Below are 19,327 nucleotides of genomic sequence, written 5' to 3'. Positions count from 1 at the left end.
CCCTTTCAGTTGTCTGTCATACAAAGTTTGAATAATCTAGAATGTTGAGCTTGATAAAATATGGTTATTCCACTAAAAATATCTGGTAACAGGAAGGGATAAATTGCATCACCTCCCTTATATTATTATCTCATTTTTAAGTGTAGTGTGTAGTTCACCATGCTAGAAAAGGTGCCAGTAGCATTTGATAGAGCTTGAATATATCTACTCCCTGATAGTTGTGCCCCATCTGGTCTAAGTGAATTGAGAAACAACTAATAATTGAAAAATAAAAGGTTCTAAAATGTCTGTAATTTATGTGTAATTTACCTTTGTGTCCATTATATCTTTTCTGAAATTTATATACAAGTAGTGTTCTTGAGAGCTTTTAAAGACAAGTGGTGACCTAGCATGATCAAACAATAAGGACAAGGAAAACTCTCAGGGGGAGAAGGAACCCTTAAGTTTAGTTATAAAAACTCTGTGTCAATGTTGGCTTCTAAGGAATCATCAGGAGAAATAGTTGAGCAGAAGCAGAAGGGATATTTTGCACTAAGAAACAAAAAATAGGGCCTAGATCAGGAAGACATATGTTAAATGAATGAGTAAGAGATAATGATGAGTTAAGAATGAGTTGAAGAATGATAGAAATGGGGCAATCAAAGACAAACCTCTCCTGTATTTTAGGGTGAAGCTTTCTGAGACCTAGGGTATACATCTCTGTTTTCTATGGGAGAACAGTGTTGTGTTTTTCATAGTGTCACTAGCATATATTGAGGTCCCATTGACTAATGGACTCATGTCCCCATCTCAGAAATAGTTCCTCTTTGGAATATCTGCTTGCTGTAAAAAATTAGACCATGTCCCCTTTGACCTTTGATCCAATGTGCTTTTGCCCACATACTTCAACTTGTTCCCATTCTTTGAAAACAAAATGCATTATCTCTGGTTTATGATTATTGATGCTCAGAACTGGTCTAAAACGAGCTACATTTGCACTTTATATTATGGACCAACAGATCTGAATTATTTAGGATGTTTCACTGAATGGGTCTGGGCTTGAAGCCAGTTACACAGAAACTCATTTGCTGAGACATATCTTTAAAATGAGTGTCATTTTATCCTGCGTTTAGTCCTCCTCTGGGTGCTTGTCTGTATGTACTTTGGGCTGAGGCAAAACCACAGTCACTAAGGTCAAAGACAACAAGGGATGAGACCTGGCCAAATGAGAGATTCCAGGTTAAGGCCAATAGGTTGATGTTTAATGAATAACTGCATTTAGGTTTGAAGGCTGGTTGAGGTAATAATGAAAGCAAGGACTTTAGAGAACATGGGTTCTTCTGGACTCTGTGTCTCCCTAACTGGGTGACCTTTGACAGGTCATTTAATCTCCCTAAGCCCCAGTTTCCTCATCTTTAAAATGAGGTTAATAATGCTTTTCTCCTAGGGTCAGTGTGAGGGTTAAATGTGACAGGCACTCTGTAAACAGCCAAGTGCTTGACAGATGCTAGTTAATGTGGTGGGATGGGTCTTCAAGGGGTGTTGATAGTAGAGAGTAGTATAGGAGTAAGGGACTTGAATGGCCCTTATATGTGAACATACACAGACTTAATTTACCCAAGATATAATTTCCATCACTCCTCCCACCTCAGGGGGCCCAACCTCAAAATAACAGTATTAAAGAGGTTCTGACCAGCCACAGTTCAATGTTACTGAAAGTCAAGTTGGGGAATATGAAGTGATAATTGGACTTTAAAGACAGCAAGGAATATTTCTGGGAGAAAGAGGATAAGTGAACTTTCAGAGATAGAATTATATTTTAAGAGATGAAATGAATGTAGTATATATACCAGTAGATTTCAAACACTGGTCCATAGAGCAGTTCTGGTCCACCAGCATAAAAGGTTCAAAACCATTATTATAAAAACATGTTGTTTTTAATGATGCAGTCATGAAACTGATATATTATAGTGTGATGTTACTTCAAAATATTTTTACAAAACCACTTTAAAGACAAAATATAGAGCTGGGGTTGTGAGTCAGTGGTATTGCACATACCCCAACTATATAAGTCTCTCAGTTCCTGGCACACAACATGCCCATAAATAATATGATAGACGATTGAAAGTTTGAAATATAGCAAATAGAGTCAAAGGATTTGTGGGATTAATCATAGGGGAATGCTTCAGGAGAGACCTGGCATGGTATTGATCATTCATTGTTGAGAAGGAAAGGCAGATAAAGCATTATATCAGAGTGGCTCTTTTCTCTCATGACTTAAAGGCCAAAGCAGAAAAACTATGAGTTGAAAGAATTTAAACTATTCCAGTAGCGTGTCCAGTAGAGGTACTTGGAAAGAACTTGGAAATCAAACTGAATTGTAGATTGAGTGACAGAATTCACTGGCAAGTGAGTTTCTGTCTGATGAAGTTGGCTTTAAGCAAGTCAACCTGGGGAATTTACACTGCCTCAAAATCCAGAGGTGGGCTTTTAAATTAGTTTTGAAACTTAGTTCTTAAAGGTTTGAATTTTTCTCCTTTTGATTAACCCATTCAACACTTTTTCCTTACTAACTTTATACTAGATTTTTTTCAAATACTGAGTAATACATCAGTAAACAAGAAAACTGAATATCCCTGCCAACATGCAACTTATATTCAAGTGAGGTGGGAAAAAGAAAAATACATACAGTAATTAAGAATATTATGTTGCATGGTGTTTCACTAATAAAAAATAATAAAAATTAAAAAAAGAATATTATGTTAGAGTGGATGATGAGAACTGCTAAGGAAAAATAGAGTAGGTTACAGTGTTAGGATATGAGGGTGTTGGAAATTGCAATTTTGCTAGATGATCAAGATAACTTTCATGAGGATGGTGATATTTGAGTGAACATGTGAAAGAGGTGAGGGGAGGGAGACTAGGAGAACCTGGTGAAGAACATTGAACTTAAAGAACTGTCATGTCAAAGATATTAAGATGGGAGCATTCACACACAACAGGGTGACTGGCGGGTTGTGACCCAGAAGAGAGAGATCAGAGGGGCAATCTTGGCGGGCCTTTCTCATAAGAATGAAGGTTTGAAACAGCCAATGCTTAAATCTACTAGCATTTTATGATTCTCTTTTGAGCATGACAGACTCTCATTCAATCTCTAGATACAATGATTTCTTTTACTTCTTTCCAGCTTTCTGGGGTAGAAGAATGTTCATTTTGAAAGCCTAGGGGAAAGTAAGCTTCTGGTACAAATCTGTGGTCTGCCACAATTCTACTTGAGTCAATGAGTTGCACTTGCTTTTCTTAGTCCTATTGAAGCAGCTTAATCTATTTTCTATTTACATATAAGCAATTAATACATTATTCTCAAGTGCCTCACAGAGCAGCTAGATGATGAAATGAACTGCTTACCCACATATTGCTTCCAAAATTCAGTCTATAAGGGGGGAAAAAGAACATGTTAATAGTGGTATTTAAAATGTTTTGACTTTGATTTCTTCTTTTTAATGACAATTATAATGCATGATTATATGTTCGCAAAGTTTAAAACTATAAAAATGAAGAGTTTTCTTTCATCTTTTAAGGCATTCTGTTCTTTCCTTATCATCTGAAGGATTTTATGTGGAAATACTCACAGTTTTTTCAGTGTTTTCAAAAAATTCCCGTGCCTCTTCAAAACTACACCTTTCTTCCAGACATTCTCTCTCAAGGTTACCTTGAACGAATTCTTCCAGTTTACCTGAATTGTATCTCTTTGACCGTTTCAGAATTTTGGTGGCATTTTCATGATCAAGAAAAACTGAAATTTAAGAGAACAACTTTAGTTTTATTTTTTTCTTTGCTTTTTGGGTTACACCCGGCGATGCACAGGGGTTAACTCCTGCCTCTGCACTCAGGAATTACTGCTGGCGGTGCTTGAGGGACCACAGGGGGTTGCTGGGAATTGATCCTGGGTCGTCCACGTGCAAGGCAAACGTTCACGTGCAAGGCAAATGCCCTACCCGCTGTGCTATAGCTCCAGCCCCCAACAATTTTAGTTTTAGAAGAATGAAAATATTACAAAATTTAAGTGTGCCTTTTAAGAAAATCTTTGTTTTTCCAGGCTATAGAGAAATTGGAATCTTTAAACCTCACTGATAGGAATATAAAGACACAACAACTGTGGAAAACAATTTGATACTTATCAAAACGCTGAACAGAAAATTAATCAGCGATTTCACTCCTAGGTATCTACGTAAGAGAACCGAAAATAGCATCAAATGATAGATTATGTATGAAAGCTTATATTAACATTATTCATAATAAACTAAACAGTGGAAAGCATCCAAATGTTCACCTGATGAATCTTTAATCAAATGATACAAAGGGATATTATTTAGCCAAAAGAAGAAAAAAATGTAGTTGAGAGCTACAACATATATTTATTTTGAAAAATTTTACCTAGAAAAATTCAGATGCAAAAGCCAAAGTACAGTATAATTTCACTTATATGAAATACCTAGAATCTAAGAGACAAAAAGTAAATCAAGTGTTGTTAGGCATGGGGGAGAGAATAGATAGGGAGTGACAGAAACAGGTAGCAAGTTTCTTTTTGGAGTGATAATGATAGTGTTTTGGTATTAGTAAGTGGTATTACTTGTACACGCTAGGGAATATACTAAACATTTATCCGTTTTTACATTGTACAGTAGTAAATTATAGCTCAGTAAAAAGTTTTTAAAAAGCAAGGAAAAGAAAAGTTTTGTTTTTAATACAACCGATCCCAAAGCCAATTTATCTTTGGGGCATGGAGCCAAAGTCTATGCTCTTCTCATGCTCCTGTATACATATGAAGCTTGAGCGATTAAAATTCAGTTTTGATTTTAGTCAAGAGAGCACCAGTAATAAAAGATTATAGTTTCAATTTTTGTTTTGCTTTTTGGGCCACACCTGGCAATGCACAGGGGTTATTCCTGGCTCTACACTCAGGAATTACTCCTGGCGATGCTCAGGGGACCATATGGGATCTAGGAATCAAACCCGGGTTGTCTGAGTGCAAGGCAAATGCCCTACCCGCTATGCTATCGCTCCAGACCCCCATAGTTTCAATTCTATTGGAATTTATTTTCATGAAAAATAAAGTTCTCAAATAGGCAGTCCAGATGATATTTTGTCATGATCTGAACAATGCTAAGTATGGATCCTTGCAAGGTGGTTCATTGCTTGGGCTGAGCTCTGTGCTCAGAGTGCAGTGGCCTAAATGACTTAGCAACAAATTTCTCTTGGAAGTACAGAAGTCTATTTGTGGTCCAGCTGCAATGCAACTTCAGTGTCTCTCACTAAATGTTAAAGAAAAAAGTGCTACATTAAATCATTCATCTTCAGATTCACGCACCTTCACTTGCCATGTCTTAAAGGAATTCCAGTGATGTAAATCTTTCTCTGGGACTCAGGATGTGATTTATTTTAGCTTGAATTGCCTAATTTAAGGGGACACTCTTGAACTCTGGAGGACCGAGATCTCTAACCTAATTTTCTGCCACGCTCCCTCTCCACACTCAAATCTTAATCCCCCTTCCTCTCTTTTTACCCTTCTCTTTTTTCCTTCATTTTCTCTCTCCTCTTCCTTTCTCTCATTAAGATAGCTATAAAGTGAAAACCTATATATAAATTTTGATAGCAACATTATTCATAATAGCCAAAAGGAGAAAACAACTCAAATGTTCGGCAAATTATAAATGGGTAATCAAAATGTGGAATAGCCATACAGAGGGCTGTTGTTTAATTGCAAAAGAAGTAAAATACTGATGTAGTATTATTTCCGAGACACAGAGAGAGAATGAGTACCTACTCCTATATTTTAGTAATAGGAACTCAAGAAGTTGCCTGGAGGGGCTGGAGCAATAGCACAGCGAGTAGGGCATTTGCCTTGCACGCAGCTCACCCAGGTGTGATTCCCAGCATCCCATATGGTCCCCTGAGCACTTCCAGGAGGAATTCCTGACGGCAGAGCCAGAAGTAACCCCCATGCATCACCCGGTGTGACCCCCCAAAAAATGTTGCGTGGAGTTATTTCTTTCTTTGAGATGATCTGACACTTTCTCAGTGAGACTGGGTCCTTGTAAGATGAACCATGGTATTTGGGGACTGCTTTCTCATTAACTTCAAGGGGAAGAGCAGAAAGGCCGAGGGAGTATACCATATCCACTTATTTTCATGGCATCAATTCCTTTTGTCGAACTTTCTAGTTTCTTGGAAACCCTGCTTTTCTGCTGCTCTGTAAGTCCCCTTGGGCTTCACTTTGTTGCTGAATTTAGCTCAGAATATATTTTTCAGCTCTTGGTTTGCTATCTCTTTCAATCTGCTCCATCCCTTCTTTAGTGCTAACATAGCCTGCCACCCCTATTGCTAGTCCATCTTGGTAATCTACCTTCTTTCTTTCCCTCAGGAAACAGGAAGCTGAACACTATTTGGGAAGATCACTCTGTGCATTTCCCAGCCCTCCGCTCTGCTCCCCAATTTGTCAGGTTGGCCCAGGGTATTCCTATGACAGAATCTGTGTCTGCATCCACTAACAGTGTGGTCAAATGGAAGACAGGGGTTTGGAGTTAGATCAAATACACTTGGACTGAATCATGACTCTGTCATCTGTTGACTATGTCACCTTAGGCATGTCACATACATAATCCCTGAGGCTTAATTATGTGAAATGGTATAACAGTAGAATGCTAATAATATCTGCCTCTTGGTGGTGTTGACAGCATCAGAGAGCTAAGAATGTAGGCCGATGTATGTGGTTCTTTCATTCTTTCTTTAATTCTCTGTGTAGGACCTCATTCCTTTCTAATTTTCCATTGCCTGTAGGATCTTTAATGTACTTTTCTTAAGCTCTTCTCTTTTTTAAGGACAGAGCAACCATCCCTATATTGAAATGACTGGTCAGGAGGAACAGTGATTTCCTAAAACTTAGCATTTTTAAACACTTTTATTTAATTATTTTTCTGTATTGAATCCCAGTCAGAAACAGTTACAAAATTGTTCATAAATGGGTTTCAGTTCCAACACCCATAATGTTCCAACACCCATGCCCTAAAGGAAAGAGAGAGAAGGAGAGCGGGAGGGAGGGAAAGAGAGAGAGAGAGAGAGAGAGAGAGAGAGAGAGAGAGAGAGAGAGAGAGAGAGCGTCCGAGTCCTTAGCTTTTTAAATTGTGAATTTTGGGGGTATGGTGCCGCCAGCAGGTCAATTTGTACCTGTGAGGCGAGTGCATCAGCAGCCTGATTGGCCAGACCCCAAAAACTTGGGGCAAAGTTTACCAAGAAAGTAAACTGCCAAAAGTTATGTATGTGGGAGACATACCCACAAACCACCTCTGGCTCAGCTATATAATTGGAGGCATGGCCTCTCTGGTTCCTGAATGAACTGCCTAACGGCCATGATCCCAGAGACTCAAAAACAAATCTCGAAACCCAATGACTTTTGGCAGAAATGCATCCGGTACCTTCAGTAGGTTACTGTCACCGGGCCAACCCAGGTGGGAATAGGTTCCATGCCTTGGCCTGTTCCCCCTGGCGGCCCAGTGGCCATCATCCTCCAGAGACCACTGGACAGTCAGGTTTGGGCCCACAGTGACGAGACATGTGGGGCCTCATGGGACTGGGTGGAGCTGGCCCTTTCCTCCCCATCCCAATAAGACCCCGAGTAGCCACCCATGAATGGCCTCTCTGGCTCCTGATCAAGCCATTTAATGGCCATGATCCCTGAGACTCAGAAACAAATCTCAAAAACCCTGCAGCTTTTGGCAGAAATGCGTCTGGACCACGCAGTAGGTTACTGTCGCTGGGTCACCCCAGGGGGGAAAGGGTGCTGTCCCTCTGCCTGATCCCCCTAGGCAGCTCAGTGGCTGCCATCTTCAAGAGGCCATTGGACAGTCAGGTTTGGGCCCGCAGTGATGAGACACGCGGGCCCTCATGGGATGGGGGTGGAGCCGGCCCTTTCCTCCCCACCCCAATGAGATCCCAAGTCACCACCAACAAACGGCCTCTCTGGCTCCTGATCGAGCCGCTTAATGGCCATGATCCCAGAGACTCAGAAACGAATCTCGGAACCTAATGGCTTTTGGAAGAAATGCGTCCTGTTCCTGCAGTATGTTACTGGTGCTGGGCCAATCCAGGTGGGAATAGGTTTCATGCCTTGGCCTGTTCCCCCTGGTGGCCCAGTGTCTGCCATCCTCTAGAGAACACTGGGCAGTCAGGTTTGGGCCCACAGTGACAAGACACGCAGGGCCTCATGAAATGAGGATGGAGCTGGCCCTTTTCTTCCAGTCCCAAGGAGACTCTGAGTCGTCGCCCATGAATGGCCTCTCTGGTTCCTGATCAAGCCGTTTAATGTCCATGATCCCAGAGACTCAGAAATAAATCTCTAAACCCAGCGGCTTTTGGCAGAAATGCGTCCAGACCCCACAGTAGGTTACTGTCACCGGGCCACCCTGGGGAGAAAAGGTACTGTCCTTCCACCTGCTCCCCATTGGCGGCTGGGTTGCTGCCATCCTCCAGAGGCTACTGGACAATCAGGTTTGGGCCCGCAGTGATGAGACACGTGGGCCCTCATGGGATGGGGGTGGAGCCGGCCCTTTCCTCCCCATCCCAACGAGACCTCGAGTCACCACCCATGAACAGCCTTTCTGGCTCCTTATCAAGCTGCTTAACAGCCATGAACCCAGAAACTCAGAAACAAATCTCAGAACCCAGCAGGTTTTGGCAGAAATCCCTTCAGATTTAAGGATTAAAATTTCAAAATTTCAAATTGCGCAGCCACTACTGCAGCCACCTGACATCATGTTATGATGGACAGGTTTTCTCTAAACCTCTTTCCCTTCTACTTCTAGAGGATTACCAAGTTAGATAATTTCTAATAAGCGTCATCTGAAATCCTCTTTTTTTGTACAGTTTAATTCTAGGTTCAGGGTCTCATGTCTTTGCTGAATGATTACAATGAGATCTAGACTGGTTTCTTCTAGTCTTCTCCCCCTTTCTCAAACAGTTTACTAGAATGTTCCCATATGGCACATCCTAATTCATATATTGTTATACTGCAATTCATGTATGGTTCACTGTCACTGTCACTGTCCTCCTATTGTTCATCAATTTGCTCGAGTGGACCCAGTAACATTGTGAGACTTGTTACTGTGTGCATATCGAATACGTCACAGGTAGCTTGCCAGGCTTTGCCGTGCGTGCGAGATACTATTGGTAACTTGACAGGCTCTCTGAGAGGGGCAGAGGATTCAAACTCAGGTTGGCCACATTGGCTTCATGCAAGGCAAACGCCCTACCTGCTGTGCTATCGCTCCAGCCCTATAATATACTCCATATTACCTTCTTTTGACAAAATTCCTTAGTTGAGGAAGTCCATTGTTTGTTGACACATTCTGCTAGCTATACTGACTCACTTGTCATATTCAGTATTCAAAATCTCTTGAGTTCCTGAAATACTGCATGTGTTCTGTGGATTTGGATCTTGGTACTTGAGTCAACTTCCCTGCATCAAATGTCCTAAGGCAAACATTTAAAAAGAGTCCACCTTTGCTTTCATCTGGGGAATATAGAGTAACAAATTCGGAGACTAACACCCAAAAATAGCTGACATAAGTACCAGGAGGTTCACTCCATGGCTTGGAGGCCAGCAGCACATGCTGAGGGAGAAGGAAGCTCAGATAGAGATGGGAGCACCAAATAAAGGTTGTTGGGATGACCATCGCAGGATGAGAGATGCATGCTGAAAATAGACTATAGACTGAACATGATAACCACTCAATGCCTCTTTTGCAAACCACAGCATACAAAAGGAGAGAGAAAACAAAAGGGAATGCCCTGCCACAGGGGTGGGGTGGGATGGTGGGGGTGGGGGGACTGGGAGGGATGCTGGGAGCATTGGAGGTGGGGAATGGGCACTGGTGGAGTGATGGATACTCAATCATTGTATAACTGAAACCCAAGCACTAAAATTTGTAAGGTCAACGACTGTACCACATGGAGTTTCACTAATAAAAAAATTCAAAAAACACTGTTACATATTGCCTAATGATTATTATACCTGCTTTTCAAATAAGGAAAGCAATAGTCATAAAAAAATAAAAAGACTGAACCTACTCATCTTTCAAAACCCAGCTCCAAATATTGTCTGCTATACATTTTCCATAAAGTGTTTCTCTATGCTTCTTTACTACCCAGTTTTACCATATTATATCAAAATCTCTCACGTGACTTAACGGTGCTTTAAGTCAAAGAGGGACTCTGGGTTATCTCCTACTTTCTTAACACAGTATCTGTAACCAGAGTAGTCGTTCAGTTTTGTAAAATTTTGTAGCATGTTTGACCAAAGCCTTCCTCTATTATATTCATTTTGTTTGTTTTCTGAATGGGAAAAGCAGCTTTGGTTCATAACCTTCCCCAGACTGAATTGGTTTTACAGCACAGTTTGGCTTTCAAAACTCCAACTTGATGCAATACTACCTAAGGGCACAGCCAGGAAAAAATGCACCATGTCAGTAAATCACTCATCGCAACTGTTTTCAGAGGCCAGTGACAGTTTAACCACAGAAGAGAGTGCTGTTATCAATACTGTCATCCATAGGAATGTTCCCTAGGTCCTCCTCAAGGGTCTGTTATGTCTACAATGGCTCCAGTAATCACACCAGCCTTTCTCCTCAGTATTGTCTTCCTATCAGACATTTAACCTCTCTCCAGATTGATCTCTTCTCACCATTGCTTCCCCGGTTCCCAAATCCTAGTTACTCTCTTATCCCCGCATCTCTCCCTTTCCCCATCAGCTTGGATTTTCAAGGGGGCAGAGCCCTCTTCAACTCCTCATCAATTCACCACTCATCTTGAAGAAAGAGCTAGGATCCTTTGTCCTCTGAGATCTCACACTGATGAGCTCTGTGGGAAGATTTAGCTTTATGTCCGACTTGGTGAGTTTTTTTAGCAACAGTTCGTTATTCCTTGACTATCCTCACTTGGATAGTCTGATTTAACCTTTGCTTTTTCTTATCATGATTTCTGCATTTCAGTCTGACATCATGTCTGGAGTGGAAACCACAGGCCCAGTCTACTTTCTGGGGACACTTTAGGTTGGCACCCCTGATCCTTGCATTGTAAAGCTTCTAGATTTGATTATAGTAGGCTGACAAGTCAGTGTGATAAATGCTTCCTGTGAGAACATGCTATTTGTCTAAATGTAATCATTTCTTCCCTGTGTGCCTTCCTTCGTGGAGTGCATAAAGTCACTGAAGTTGTGGAAAAACAGAATATACATTGCATCGAGTTCCAAATTTTGTGTCAGTTATTTGATTTGCACCCTTAAAGAGTGCAACGAGTATTAAATTTCCCATGTATTAACTCCCAAGATGTTTATAATTAGACATGAAATAAACACTACCTAATTTGTGGAGAACTTCTGGAATAAATAACTTAATAAAAAGTTTAATGTCTATATTTTTACAGAAACTTTAAATTTAACTTCTATCATTTTATAGATTTTTTAAAATTAGAAGCACACATCACATTATTTTAAAACTTGAAATACAAAATATGTCTTAAAATTAAATTCTGCAGTGGTTTAAACATTACATTGTGGCTTTAATATTTTCCTTTTGGCTTTCAATATTAATGAAACAGAATGACATTGGTTATATTTCTCTTTATTCTGCTATTTCCTTGTTAAACTATTTCTACCTTTTTAAAACCAGGGACATGGTTATTTTCTAAGAGAAATTATATTGTCAAATCACATTCCCAGAAGTTTCCATTAAAAATGTGCCATAAACATTGCATCAATTTAATTTTAATAATGAAGAAGAAATATCTCCCAGAGAACCAGTACTTACCAACATATGTGCCTTCTATTAGAATGATCAAACCATTGCTATCAAATCGTGTGGTCATTATTTAGTGAAGAAAACAAGACCAGACATTTCTGTATCTTAAAGGCAAGCACATTCAGTAAATCTTTAAAAAGGAAACAAACCTGTACATTCAGCACTGAGTAGATATCCTAAAAGACAAATGGTGAAGAGGCCCAGCGATTCTGCCATGATGATGTTCAGGCACTGCATAACCTTTGCCGGTGTATTGTGCAAGTAACTAGATTGGCCAATTGTTCCAAAGTACAAGCTGAGTTCTATTTACTTCTGGGAAACAATGTTCATCACCCACAGTGAGTCTTTGAGCTATTTCCAATGGCCTTTTAGGTTAAGTAGAGAGAATGCGCTGTCATTAAAACTGATATATGATTCCATGGGTTTCTGCCACCATGGCTGATTTGAGGCAAAAGAGTTACATCTTATTAGACTATGGGTGATATAAACGGTGTTAAGTAACTTACCTTAAAACAAATCCAGTGCTTGTTTACATTGAATCACCTGGTGATTACCCTTTATTATCCTTGATAATGAAGCATTGATAAAACGTCTTGTATTACTGCTTATCTTATTTTTTTACATCTTTCTTGTTATGTGTTGTCCCCGTCCTCTTTTCCTCAGGTGACTTTAGTTATACTATCAATGCCTACTGATTTGTCTTGTATTTTGTTATTGTCTTATCAAATTCTATATGCTTCTATTGCAGACAAAAGTGAAAGACATCTATCACTTGTCTTTTTCTTCTGACTTATTTTGCGGCACATAACTACCCTGAACTTCTGTTTTACTATACTTTCTTGGTTGCCAAGTAGCATTCTTTGAATAAATATATCACATCTTCTTTATCCAAACATCTGGTGATGATTTTGTTGATTGCATCCATATTTTAGTTATTGTAGATAATGAAACTTTGTTGTGTTATATGGTGATATATGTGAACCCTGTGTCACACTACATGTATGTGCTTGTGAGTTCATATGTATGCATATATATTTTCATATCATGTGTACAAACATATGTAAATGATATTACAATAGTTTGTAAATTAATTTCTATATTACCTCTTCACATATACTATTAAAAACTCATTAGTATACCAATATTTACCTACCATTGTGTTACTTTTATAATGTAATTTATTTCCACATGTTATAAACTCTGTATTACATTACTATTTTGCTTTAAGCTGTGGACAATATTTTTTTCTAGGAACTTGAAAATCTGAGGTATAATTGATATATTATACCATATAAGTTTTATGTATATACTGTGATTTAATAGTTTTTTTATGTTTTTGTTTTTGAGCCTCAAACATTTAAGATATATACTCCATCACTTAGTCACATTCCCAGCTCTCGTTGTCTATTATATTGTTCAGGATTGTTACATGTGATTTAATCAATGGTATTGAGATTTTTATTACATGGCAACAATAGCTCTCTAAATTTATTAGGCAATGCTTTCTCATTGTATATTTTCTGCAATAGTTTATCTAAAGATGACATTATATCCTTAAATTCAATCCATTCAGAGTTTTAGGATTTTCAGATTATCTGTGTCATCTTATTTGGGCTTGGATAGTTTTATATTTTAGAGGAGTTTTTCTACTTTTTCTAGGTTGTTGAATTTATGAGCATAAAGCTGTTTGTAGTATTTCCTTATTATATGTAATAGCTTCAGGGTCTGTAGTAATGGCCTCTATTTCATTTTTGATATTGGTTAAGATTTTTCTTTATTTTCTGACCATGCGGTTTATCAATTTTACTAGATTTTCTAAAAAACTACTTTTTTATTTCATTAATTATCTCTATTGTTTTGCTAATATTTCATTGGCTCAGCTATGCATTTTTCCTCTGTCTGCTTGCTTTGGGTTTATTTTTCCTTTCTTGTTCTAGTTTCTTTTTTTCTTTCTTTTTTTTTGCTTTTGGATCACACCTGGTAATGCACAGGGGTTACTTCTGGCTCTGCACTCAAGAATTACTCCTGGTGGTGCTTGGGGGACCATATGGGATGCTGGGAATCGAACCCAGGTTGGCTGTGTGCAAGGCAAAAGCCCTACCTGCTGTGCTATTGCTCCAGCCCCTTGTTATAGTTTCTTAGAATAAGAACATAGATTATTGACTTGAAATCTTTTCTTAAGAAACTCTAATTAATACTGATATAAGTTTCTTTCTTGGTACTTCATTAGTTGTATCCCACAAAATTTACATTGTATTTTAATTTTAATTCTTATTCAGTTGGATAGGTTGATTTCCATTGAGATTACTCTTTGAATATGACTTAAGTGATCATTTCTTAATTTTCCTATGGCTGTATATTTACTGCTATCTTCTTGTTACTGATTTCTAGAATTTTTATCGACAGAACCTACTTGGATTTTAATTCAAGTGTGCTGAGGTTTGTTTATGGTCAAGAATATGGTGCATATTTTTTATTGTGTCATGACTTTGAAAAATTTGTCATTGGGTAGATTGTTCTATATGTGTCAGATCTTGCTGGTTGACTGTCTTGTTCAGATCTTTTCTTTTGCTCTCCAATAGTTCTATTAGTTGCTGAAAGAGGGATGCTGAAATCAACTATTTGAATTTGCCTGTTCTCCTTTCATCTCTATCAATTTCTGCTTCATGTTATGGCAGAAATGAGAATGTTTGAATCTTCATAAATTTGATAATTTAGCTAAAGCTAGGAAAATTTCAGCTGTTATGTCTATTATATAATTTCATTATTATATGTCTATTTTTTTCTCCTCTCTAACTGGGCTAAAGATGACATCAATGTTGTATCTGTTTACTGTCCCATGAGTATCTTTTTATATACATTAGCCTACATTTTCTCTTCTTTGGGAATTAGGAATAAGTGGTTCACAGGGCTTATTCCTGGCTCTCTAATCAGGGATCACTCCTGATGGGGCTCGGGAGATCATATGTGGTATCAGGGATCAAACTTGGGTCAACTTCATGCTAGCAAGTACCTTACCAACTCCATTGTCTATTAAGCCCAACATTTTCTCTCTTATCAAAATAATGGTATGAATTCACTTTTTATTTCTATTAAACTGTCTTAAATTTCACTAGTTGTGTCCTGTGCCACACCAGTCTGTCATTGAGCCAGGTTTTATTTTAATACATATATATATATATATATATATATATATATATAGTGGGCTGGAGCGATAGCACAGCGGTAGGGCATTTGCCTTGTACGCAGCCGGCCTGGCCAAGCCAGGTTCAATTCCTCTGACCCTCTCGGAGAGCCCGGCAAGCTACCTAGAATATCTCACCCGTACGGCAAAGCCTGGAAAGCTACCCATGATGTATTTTATATGCCAAACATAGTAACAACAAGTCTCACAATGGAGACGTTACTGGGCCCGCTTGAGCAAATCGAAGAACAATGGGAGGACAGTGACAGTGACAGTGATTTATTTTTGTTGAAACACCATGAGGTATTCTCTATGGAAATCAACCTATCCAACTGAATAAGAATTAAAAATTAATTCCTCTCCCCTCCCCTCCCCTCCTCTACTCTTCTCTCCTCTCCTCTCCTGTGACTTTTCTATATCTTAGTTTATACAGTGATTTTGCTAGACATTTTGTCTGTTATGTCAGTAGAGTCTGGGTTCTTATTTAGTGAATGCCCACCTTGTTAGGCATAGCACACAGGTCCTGACATTTTCCTGGGATTTTATTTCAATTTTAATTTAATCCTCAGATCTTTTGTGGTGCTATTTTACAAACTACAGTTCCAAGTAAGTTGATAGTATGGGTATTATTTGGGTAAGCCCGATCCATACTGTTAAATCCTTTAAAAGCACAGTTTAATTCATTTGATAGCAAAAATAAAAGTCAGATTCAAAGCATATAACAAATATGGTGAAACATCAGTATCTTCATATGTAACCCCATTTAAGAGAACTCAAATGGTCTTTCAGAGCTAAGAGCCATCTTTAGCTGGCAGGTACCAAGAAATTATGGATCGCAGTACAAATACTATGATTTATAAACTTAAAAATTAATAAATATCTTTGATCACTCAGATGACCAAAGTATATTTCTTATATACAATCATGTCCTAATCTGTAGTTCCTTTCATATCCTTTTTCTTTCTTTGGCATACCTGGTGATGCTCAAGAGCTATTTCTGGCACAGAGACCAGGCATCTGTCATGCAAATTATGCACACTAGCCCTTTGAACTATCTCTATAACTTCTTCATATGACTTTCTTGTGACTCCCAGAATTTGGAATTTCTTGCATCATTAGATCAATAAAAGCATCCTTTAATTCTCAAAACTAAAATATTTTGAATTTCTTGGGTGCGAGCAATGGGAGAGTCTTCTGTCATCATACTTCATTTTGTTCACACTTTCTAATCTCAGAAATGCAGCAAATAATCTGTTTATGACAGGCAACTGAATTATGCAATCGGGGTCATGAGAATGAACCTCAATTATGTAGCCTGTTGTTGAAAAGCATAGGTAACTTTCTGGGAGTTGTTTGGAGCTTGTTGGTTGGGATATGAAATTAGGACAGTTTGGAAGACCAAGGTCTTAACCTGTGAAATCTGACATTATCTCTGGGTTATATAGCATTCTTACAACCCTGCTGGTATCTGAAAATTGCCTGTTGGTTTAGGGAAATTTAAGCTACCCTCCTTCATTAGAAATTGGTCTCAGGATAAACCAACAGTGCAGCAATCCTGTCGCTAAATGGAGTTTAATTATCACGACCTTAATGAATCTGAAAGTGGATTATTTCCCAGGGCTTTCAGATAGGAACCTTGACTTTGGCCTTGTGAGACTCTTAAGCTGAGATCTCACTTGAGGTTGCTTGTACTTCTGTTTACAGAACTGTGATATAGTGAAAGGAATATTGTTTTAAGGCACTAAGTTTGTGACAATTTGTTATGTGACAATAGAAAACTAACACCCCGTCGTAAGCATGTTGTTTGTGCTAAACATCTTTTTTTCCCTGAAGTTTTTCTTGAACTGTTGCTACCTCTGGGAGGGTAAATATACCATGTTGTGAACATTTTATATACAGATTTTCAACTTTGTATTTTATCTTTTGGTAAATGATATATCTTGAATAAATTTTGAGTCTACACTGAAGTCAGTATTTAATGCTGGTAAAGCACACACCTCACATGCATTAAGCCATATATTCCATCATCTCTAATGACAAAATACTCGAAGCTAAATTTTCGTTCTATATGAATATGTTTTCTCACACTCCTGATAAGTGACTGATGGCTCCTTTTCATATTACCTTTATACCTTTGTGAAAATCACTTGAGGGCTGGGGATCTAGCTTAGAGAACCAGTGTACATGATTTGCACAAAGGAGGTTCCATTTCAATCTGCAACAATACATGGAACCCCAGATTGCCAGAAGTGACCCCCAAGCAACATACTAGTAGTAACCCCTGAAAACTGTGCCACCCTAAAACACCAAAAACCAATCAGTTCTGGAGGCTCCACCCAGCTCTGCCCCTCACAATGGGATGTGTGACACTTGACAGGCAGTATATCTTCTGTGGCTATGGTTTCTGAGGTCAGAGAAGAAGGACTGTATGTGAGGTTGCTTTTGCTGTCCTCACAGAGAACGAACAAACAGTGGAAAGGAATACAGAGCAAACTGGCTACATCTGATGAATGTTTTATTCTTGTTGCAGGCACCTGTGAGATCTATAATAGGATGGTTTGCTGTGATATAATTGATTGCTCAGTAATGTTGCTTCCTATGAATAGGGAAGCAAAAGAACCTGGTTCTAATACATTATTTTAAATTTTTCCTTGTCTGGAAACCTGTGTTTTAGTCGAGTGTACCTTATGAGCCCATTTTCTGCTATCTGTGTACAAGGAATCTTCATGAAAGCAGCAGACTCCCTTTGTTGGTGAGAAATTCCATAGGTTCTCCTTGACAGGTTAAGCTTTTGGTCACTAGAGGAACTCAAGACTATAACTAAGAAACACATTCATAATGTATATGCCTGGCAAGCTAACCGTGATGTATTCGATATGCCAAACACAGTAACAACGAAGTCTCCAATGGAGACGTTACTGGGCCCGCTTGAGCAAATCGATGAACAACGGGAGGACAGTGATTTGACAGTGATGAAGGAGAAAATGGATGGTGGCTGTATGATGAGTGTACTAGTAGAGAACTTGCTTTTTTCCAGAGGTAAAAATGGTACTGAAATGTTAATTTCTGGATTTCTGTATGTTGCTGATCTTGAATACATGGTCCAGTATAAGAGAAACGAACATGGACGTTACAAAAAGGTTAAGGAGGTTATAATCAATATACCAAGAAGGGATTGTGATACTAATACAACGGATCACTATAAATCTGGTAAAAAGAGTTTGCCAATAGGATTCTACTTTATGTATAAGTATAAAGTGGTGCTTCCAGTCAACCTCTAGTATCTTCTTCTGTAAGGAACTTGATGTTAACCAATGGTCTGCTCACTGAGACATTATCAGAGTGCAAGTGCTTCCCTGAATGACTATTTTGGCTATCTGTAACTCATTTGAGACAGCATTGCTGAAAGGAGTCATAGAAAAGAAGCTGATCATAAATTACCATCTTCATTCAGAGTAACAATATTTAACAATTAAAACAAATGCTAGTAATGCTAGTGAGCATATATCAGCCCTTATTGTACAGCAATTATTGATACAACATCAGTTTTTAGTTCTCAGTACTAACCAGATAGTGTCTGATAGACTGGATCAACTGGGAACTGATTCATCAGTAGTGGGGCAAAGCAGTGTGTTCATCTCAGATTTAGAAAGCCTGATGCACAGTGCACAGTAATTGAAGTTCAAATGAAAGTCTTTAGCTTCATGCTCAAGGTTGAAAGGGTTATCTGTAAATTTATGCCCAAGTAACATCCCTAGTAGTGCATTTTGGGACTTAAGGTGGGAAGTCATGGGAAAGATATATCTGTAATTAAAACTCTTAGAGGTTTTGTTGAGTTCATTTCATGTATGGAGTGTTGGTGTTAATAATTGAGACCTAATAGTAATGTTGCGGTTATCTTGCAATAAGTTTGTTTTATATTTAAGAAACCTTCAGTAGTTTTACTCAGTGTGTGTGTAATATTTGTCTACTGCAATATGGTCCTCATCTGATTCTTGCATTCTCTCTTATTTTTCCACATGCATTGACATAAAAACATCACTAAAATTTGGAACATATGAGATATCCACTATCAGTATGAACAGGAAGCTAAATGTGAAAATAGATATGCACTGTTGTTTAAAAATAGATGAAAACAGGCTTAGAGTAATAGTACAGCAGATAGGCCACTGGCCATGCATGTGGCCATCTGGGTTTGCTCCCTGGTACCCCGTATCTTCTGAGCCTACCAGGAGTTATCCATGAATGCAGAGATAGGATTAAGCCCCTAGCCAGGTGTGACCCCAAAACAAAACACAAATGAATTACAACT

The 19,327-nt window shown here is 38.6% G+C and overlaps 1 protein-coding gene and 1 pseudogene across 3 annotated transcripts in view; one reads left to right on the top strand and one right to left on the bottom strand.

The window, feature by feature from the left end:
• Positions 1 to 12,080, bottom strand: part of F9 (coagulation factor IX) — a 37,475-nt gene extending 25,395 nt beyond the window's left edge. For 2 of the 3 annotated variants that reach the window (XM_056130324.1, XM_056130326.1), the window contains exons 1-3: positions 11,981 to 12,080; positions 3,612 to 3,775; positions 3,388 to 3,412 (exon numbers count right to left, since the gene is read on the bottom strand). In XM_056130324.1, the coding sequence (XP_055986299.1) occupies positions 3,388 to 3,412; positions 3,612 to 3,775; positions 11,981 to 12,068 (277 nt within the window). In that variant the 5' untranslated portion in view covers positions 12,069 to 12,080. Of the gene's footprint in view, positions 1 to 3,387; positions 3,413 to 3,611; positions 3,776 to 11,840; positions 11,951 to 11,980 lie in introns of those variants that run through there. The other variant, XM_056130325.1, reaches the window with a different exon arrangement.
• Positions 12,081 to 17,412: 5,332 nt separating this feature from the next.
• Positions 17,413 to 18,690, top strand: LOC130038359 (E3 ubiquitin-protein ligase RNF146-like; annotated as a pseudogene).
• Positions 18,691 to 19,327: the final 637 nt, after the last annotated feature.

The sequence above is a fragment of the Sorex fumeus genome, unplaced genomic scaffold, assembly GCF_029834395.1.
Source record: "Sorex fumeus unplaced genomic scaffold, SorFum_2.1 ptg000075l, whole genome shotgun sequence".
Classification (NCBI taxonomy): Eukaryota; Metazoa; Chordata; class Mammalia; order Eulipotyphla; family Soricidae; genus Sorex; species Sorex fumeus.
Note: the sequence above shows the minus strand (reverse complement) of the source record. Positions and strands in the feature narration are given on the sequence as shown.